The 7,377-nt window shown below is 41.4% G+C and overlaps 1 protein-coding gene across 1 annotated transcript; it reads left to right on the top strand.

The window, feature by feature from the left end:
• Positions 1-2,329: 2,329 nt before the first annotated feature.
• Positions 2,330-4,425, top strand: msx2b (muscle segment homeobox 2b). Its single transcript, XM_005727799.1, has 2 exons — positions 2,330-2,852; positions 3,163-4,425. The coding sequence occupies exons 1-2, from the start codon at positions 2,465-2,467 to the stop codon at positions 3,612-3,614; spliced, it is 840 nt and encodes a 279-aa protein (XP_005727856.1). The 5' UTR covers positions 2,330-2,464; the 3' UTR covers positions 3,615-4,425.
• Positions 4,426-7,377: the final 2,952 nt, after the last annotated feature.

Genomic DNA, 7,377 nt, shown 5'->3' with positions numbered 1-7,377 from the left:
AGAGAGAGAGAGAGGTGGAGGAGGAAGGAGGTGGATCCTGCAAAAAAGGCAACAGTTTCTCCCCTGAGGAGTCGGCCCTTTCATCTGGCCGCTCACTGGCGCCTTCACAAACCTCTGATTGTCTGTGAAATAACCCCACTTTAATAAGACAGCAGCAGCAACCTCCTGGGAACAGAGTCCTGTTCCACAAGGCTGACATACAAGCTAGTCAAGCCTGCTAGCTACGCGTAAAAGTGCTGAAATAAATTATTTTATTTGCTGTTTATTAATCCCTCCCCTGGGATGTTTGAAAAAGAAGTGCCTTTTTCTTTTAAAGCACTTTGTGTACTGAAAAGTGCCTATAAGCTTTCTAGTGTTTTCCCACTCTATTTTAATGTATTATATAGTTGGTTTTTCTTTTTTTTTGTTCTTTTTTTGGCATACCCTTTGGGCATACAAAGCCCAAAGGGTATGCCAAACGCAGTTATTCTCTCCCACAGAAAACAGCGCTGCTGAACTGCTTAAAACACCCTTGTTTGTAGTCTAGGCTTTTCTTCCGTGAATGTGTCAGGAACACACTGGCATAACACCCACCAGGAGCTAGTTTGAGACCCCTCTAAAGAAAGAATGAGTAGCAGCCCTACAGTTTTCCATTTGTATTTACTCTGCAGAGCTGCTTTTCGTGCCTCATCCACGAGCGAAAAACAATAAATGTTGTGTTGTTGCCTGCAAGACTGAACACAAGTGTTTTTATTTACCGCTACTAGCTCCTAAGGACCTGAACACTCAGTGAACTACCTTTTTTGATGATAATGTCTCCAGCAATGGCTTAACGTTACTCTTGGGTTTGATCGCCTTCCCACGGGCCCGGTGTGTGTGTGAAGTTTCATGAAATTGGGTTTGGTAGGTTTTGTAAAATCTTGCTGACAGATAGACAAATGGCACTTTCAGCTCTTGCCCCAGTGGAGGAAGATGTGGTCACAGTTCAAGTAAACTTGAAAGCAGTAATGATGACGCTGCACACGGTTTGTGAGTCCAAACCCTGAAACAAAACAGCTCAAAAATCTGTATGCTATCTGTTATAACTCATTTTTTCTGTTGCTGAACTATCTGACCGGTCTGGGCAGACAGAGCTTTTTGGGCAAGAGCATTTAAAGATGCAAGAGCGAGTATGATAAAAAATAATGAAAAATGTAACTTATTCCCACAGCTCTCCACTGGCCGTCATGGCACTGCTTCCAAAGCTTAGATATAGCGAGTATGCTGAATCAATGTGATACAAAATAGCACATATCATTTAGTGGTAGGACTGTTGAGTGTTAAATATGTGCAAGTAGTTGAGAAATAATAAATAACTGATGCAGGCACGCCTGTGGGAAAAATGATCATAAGATAAGTGGGCCATCCTTTAAGCTAACCACCATCAGGACAGTCAGACAGAGTTTTCAGATAAATGTCTGGAACAAGTGTAAAGTTCTCCACTGGGACTCATGGACTGGTAAAACATCAAATTCTCAATGGAAAAATCCCATTGAGTTTCTTCACAGACTTTGACAATGAGTTACTTCATGTCTAATTTGCAGAATGAATGGGATCAAATCTTAGGCCAGGAAGACGAACGTGTCGGTCACAGACACGGAGAGAAACACGTGAAAGTCTAATCTAATTTGTGTCCAGTCGCGCCTCACACCCAAGCTGGACTTTGCTAAGGTTTTAGCATCAGTAAATCGGCCATGCAGTTAAGTAACATCCTCAGAAATCTCAATGTGACACGTTTCTATAAATGCCGGACTTACATACCACACAACAGAAATGTCGGATACAGCGGAAAGTCCCAATATAAAGAACATCAAACAAAGCAGAGAGCGAGAGAGATGAAGAAGAAAGGGATCAGTGTTTCATCTCCGGGTATAACTCTCCATAATTATCTGCATAGGGCCCGTGTTTACACATGCACTCTCATGAGGTTAGAGTTAGAGCTAATCCATTACTGAAGCTTAACATGTGATAATGCTGCAGAGCTATTGTTTTTGCAGGCAATGTGGGAAAATTCACTTTAACAAATAAACGGCGGTTAGCAAACAACAGATAAGAGAAAATTCAAGCTTCTGATTCTTCGAAATTAAATAAAACCTGAAAAAAGAAGAAAAACGTGTTTTAACTTCATTTGGGAATTTGCCCCTTTCAGATGACTAACTACCACCTCCTACTAATAATCATAATCGTTATTTGCGCAAATATAACCAAGTAATATGAGTTTTCTATGTTGTCCCTGAAAGCAGCACGTGGTCGCCCATAAACATTTTGGGCTGCTGTGATTGGTCTAAGTTGAGCCGTGTCAACGTGCCGAGTCTACATACTCGCTCTCACACTACAACTTGACAGCTGAACAGTGCGCTCGTAGGAGTGAGTTACACCTGGGTAAACTTACTGCTTCGTCTCCGTGGAGTTCACCTGTTTTACGGAGGAGACCCGGAGGAGAGAGATGGCCTCCAAGGAGAGTTTTAACGACTTGGGATGCAGTTCTTCCGAGGAGGACAGCAGCCGTGCGGACTTGACAGAGGAGTCGGGGGAAGAGAAGGCATCTCCCGTGGTGCGTCGGCATCACCCCTTCAGCGTGGAGGCGCTCATGTCCGGGAGAAAGACGCACAGCCGGAGTGGAGAGTCCGCCTGCTTTACACCGAAGGAAAGTTCGGTGGCTTTGTCCCCGACGGGGTTAAACTCCTTGTATGTGAGCCGGGAGACGTGCACCCCTCCCGGGGGAAGCCAAAAGAGCTTAACTGCTGCCCCCTCGTCGCCAGTGAAGTCTGAAACATCAGAGTCAGAGGACTGCGCACCGTGGGTTACTACCAGCGCCTTTTCCACACAACCTCGTAAGTTTCTCCTCTCATATTAAACGCCATGAAACTTATTTATAGCTAATTTCATTATTCAGTATCCTGCAGATGTTTTCAGTTTTTTTCCTAAATACTGGAAAGTAATTCTCTGTAAGCTGTGCTGCAAAGACGCATTCTGTTAATTGGTTGTTTACTGAAAAGTAAGGCTAGAGTGTAAATAGTATTATTTATCTGGCTGGGGTTGGTTGGCTGTAGCCAACTACTCAGTTTTTACATTCAAATCAAATTTTGAGATAATCAAATGATTTAATGACCCTTCTTAAATCCTAATTGTTTCTTTTCCCAGGTCACCTCAGTCCTGCCTGCCAGCTGAGGAAACACAAGACCAACAGGAAGCCCCGCACACCCTTCACCACATCCCAGCTCCTCGCTCTGGAGAGGAAATTCAGGCAGAAGCAATACCTGTCCATCGCCGAGCGAGCCGAGTTCTCCTCCTCCTTAACTCTCACAGAGACTCAGGTGAAGATCTGGTTCCAGAATCGCCGAGCCAAAGCCAAGAGGCTCCAGGAGGCCGAGCTGGAGAAACTCAAGATGGCTGCTGATGCCAAGACGGCTGCAGTGGCAGCCGTTGCTGCTGGAGCTTTACACCCTGGCTTTAGGTTACCACTGTCACTGGGTGCCATGTCACTATATGGACAGTCATACTCCTCTGCATATCACCACCACAGACCCATCCTGCCCATTTCCCCTTTAGGAGTGTACGCTGCTCCTTTGGGCTACAGCATGTACCACTTATAAAAATGGAAATATCAGCAACTAAAGGATTCCAAAAAAATGGACACGGAGGAAATGTGCTCAAAAATCTCTATGTATAATGTACAGTTTCAACTGCACAAGAAGTGTTTGTAATAACTTTCTGAGCACTTCAGAATCTGTTTAAAGATCTATTTTCCCAACAGTGAGGATAAGAGAAACTTCCTCTCTTGCCCCTTTTGGACTGCCTGTTTACACGACTTGTCTTTATGAGGAGGGGTGTTACTGTCCAGCTCTTTATAACCTTCAGTTGTTTACTTCTGCAATAATTGAGCAGGGCGAGGACTTGCACTGGGAATCATAATGCAGACTTTCCAATTAAGTCTTACTACTTAACAGATAAAGCACCTGGGGCCTTAAACTCAAGACACTTTGCATGGATGAGTGGGTCTTTCAGCAACTCAGGCAACTTTTTGTCTTTTTAAAAGAATTTTTTCAATCTTTTTGAAATTCAAATTCAGGTTATTTGTGTCTTTTTAGCAGTAAGATTCACCCCTCTAACTGTATGCTATTGTAATTACAGTTTTGTTGATGTTTTCTCTTGTAGCAATAAAAGTATTTTCATTACACCCTAATTTCTTTACGAGACATTTACAGAGCATAGACATATTTATTCTCTTTAAAATGCAATGCTGGAAATGTATGAATTGTGTATTTATGATTATGAGAACATGGTACAAAATTTCTAACCGAGTATGTATTTATATTGTTCTTCTCCCTTTGAAAGGGCCTGCAGTGTGCTATGCAGTTTATATATTTTTTTTTTTTTCATTTATATGAACCAAACTATTAAAGGCTCACAGACTGTTTCCTTTAAATGACATTCAATTTTATGTCTTAAAAAAAGTAGCAAAATGTAAACATGTGCAGCGTTCACTCAACATATCTCAAAAAAATCAAGCGGTATGTAAGTTAAACCAAATAGCTGTGTTGCTCTTCTTCTTCAGCACTTTTCAGCTACAGCTGCTTTCTGTGTGTGTGTGTGTGTGTGTTTGTGTGGTTTAATCCCATGTCTGTGTTTCCCATCAGACAGTGGTCAGTTCAAGGCAATGTTTGACAAACCATAAATGACACCCATAAATTATCCAACTTCACAGAGAGTTCCCGTTATGACTGAGCTGTCTCTTACCGCATTTGTCAAACTTTTCTTTCCCGTTATAAAGCTCAGATGGATTTTCAAGAATTATGTGTTGTTTTGACCATGACGGTGCACTGATGACCGATAATGAGGCTTTTAAGTTTCACAACAGTAGCATAAAAACACAAGTTTTGGGAGTTGCGAGTTAAGGATCTGTAGTTGTTGCCTTTCATTTTCCTTTATGTCATATTGATTTTACATTTCTGGAGCTCACCAGAGATAGCTGCAATATTTTTGTTGAAACAATCAATGGTAAACTTTCTGTGTCGTTATGGACGAGGTGTCGAATGTCAAAATTATATTAGCTATATCGCTCATTTATGACTTATCTAGCTGAGTAGCTCTCTTATATGTTACGGCTCTTATCCTACTTGGTGCCTTAATAAACTTAATGTGACCGATCACTGCTGAGTTAGGCTTGAATTAGCCACTTTTTACCAGACCCGTCCACCTTAGTGCCATGTTTTATAGAGTGACTGTGATGGTGTGTGGGTCCTCTGCGTTGTTGCAATTGTAAAAGCAGCTTACAACTTCCGTGTGACTTTGATGTAATGAGGAAATCGTTTATAGGCAGTGGTGTTTTTATGAGGTTCCTCTTTAATCAGAACAAGGCTGTGAGGTGAGGCAGACAGTCTAAGGGGAAGTGGCAACCAAAGAAGTAGTTTACACAAGCAAGCAATCAGCTTAATGAAGAGCAGATTGTCAGGAGAGACTCAGAATCACTTGTGAAACGTCATGTTTGTACTAATTGCTGGAGGAGTGTTGCATTTTAGTGGCGGAGAATTCATAATTGCCGGTCCTTTAGTTTGGAAGGTTGTCATTAGGACTGGCGATTGCTTTTCATCTTTTTTAGTTGATGTTCATCTGACAATGATTGGGCATATTTGCGGTTTTGTTTGTTACTTAAAGACAACATGTGATTAAGAGAGTCTCTGGTTCCAGGTCTTGTGCATGTCTCCTGCCTCCTCTGGTGGCTGTTTGTAACACAGCAGCATGGGGAAAAAACTAAGTATAAGAAGGTCACATTGCAACCTAAATATGCATAAAGTACAGTTTTATACAGCAAACTGCAACACCACATGAAAATACAGTCACCAAGTTGGGAAGTATTACCAGTGACATGTTTAGAGACTATACTGAACAAGCATTGAATGTCCATGGAGAATCATTTGCTGTACTTCTCTGAAAACAAGGTTTTGGAATATCTAATTCACTTATAAAATAACTGCATAAATATACACACTTACAGGTACAGGTGATTGCTTTTTTAATGAATCAAGGAACAGTAAAACTTTTGTGGTGGCCCACAGCTTTTGGACTCCTTTCCTTAGGGATGTAGAGATGTGGAATTTAAAAAACCCCAAAACTCTAGTACGGTGCTGTTTTCAGTTCATTAGATCACCCAAGTTTGCTCAATCTGTATAATTCTGCTTCATCACATGTATTCTTTGCCTTTAAGGTAAGCTGGGGACACCAACAGTTAACGTGTCAGGACAAACTGAACACAACAACCTATAATGCTTGGTGGGGTAGAAAAATGTTTTCTAAGAATAAGCCAGAAAGACTGGAACCAGCAGCTCACAGCTGGACAAACTGCCCTGCATGTTTGAGACATGTAAATGTGCTTTTCACAGGATTCATAATAATTGCAAAGCAATAATAATATTAAAAAAACAGCATTGAAGATTCTCACTTTGCAATGGTGTATTCTCTTTTGTGCAAATACTATTAAAGCCATAGGCAGTGACGCCCACAAACAACGAGAAAGGCTTGGCGAGCTTCCATGTAGAGACAAGGACACATGCACGAGAATTCTGTTATTAGTGTGTGTCCATGTGATGTGTGATTGGTGTTTGGAGGTATCCCTCGAGAGGAATGCAAAAGCAGATGCAGGGATATTCCCTGCAGCAGCCTAGCGGAAGAGGAGGGTGGCCAAGGCTTCTAAAAATCACACTGGACAGGCACACACATATGCCTGTTCCACGGGATCCCATATTTTAAGTCTTTGTTTAACCATCACATAAGTGCAAACACACACAGTGGAAAACAAACAGTTATATTTGAACAGAGAATACAATAATCACTGAGAACTTTACTGTAACATGCATCACTCCATGAATCATGGATTTATTTGTGCATGCTGGCATTAATTGGCTTAAACCAGTGTGTTTGTGTCATTATGAATCCAGCTGTGGAAACCTACAAGTTTCAGGCCTGTAGCATTTCTGCAGTATTTGCAGCATTCCCAGATTGGCTCAACCCAGTTCCTAAACGAATGGGCTTAATGCTTTTTGACTCTTGAAGCTGTTCCATATACAGCATGACGACTTCAATTGCGGTAGGAACTTTACATGAAATGAAACACTTGCACTCATCAGGCAGCTTGTTTTTTCTCTGTTCGTGTCCCATTTCACACACATACACAGTTGCCATTTTCACGATGAATAGTCACTATGGAAATTTTATGAAATAACTTAGTCAACATTGTTTACACATACAGCAATAAGAGTGACACTCTAATGAGTCTTATAAACTAAAAGGATCTGCAGCTCCACAGTGTATTTTATGCTTCTCAGTCATATTCATGCTTAAATGCATCTCTCTGCTACT

The sequence above is a fragment of the Pundamilia nyererei genome, unplaced genomic scaffold (genome assembly GCF_000239375.1).
Source record: "Pundamilia nyererei isolate P.nyererei 1_Seehausen unplaced genomic scaffold, PunNye1.0 scaffold00026, whole genome shotgun sequence".
Taxonomy (NCBI): Eukaryota; Metazoa; Chordata; class Actinopteri; order Cichliformes; family Cichlidae; genus Pundamilia; species Pundamilia nyererei.
The sequence above is the reverse complement of the archived record's forward strand: the minus strand, read 5'-3'. Positions and strand labels throughout refer to the sequence as shown.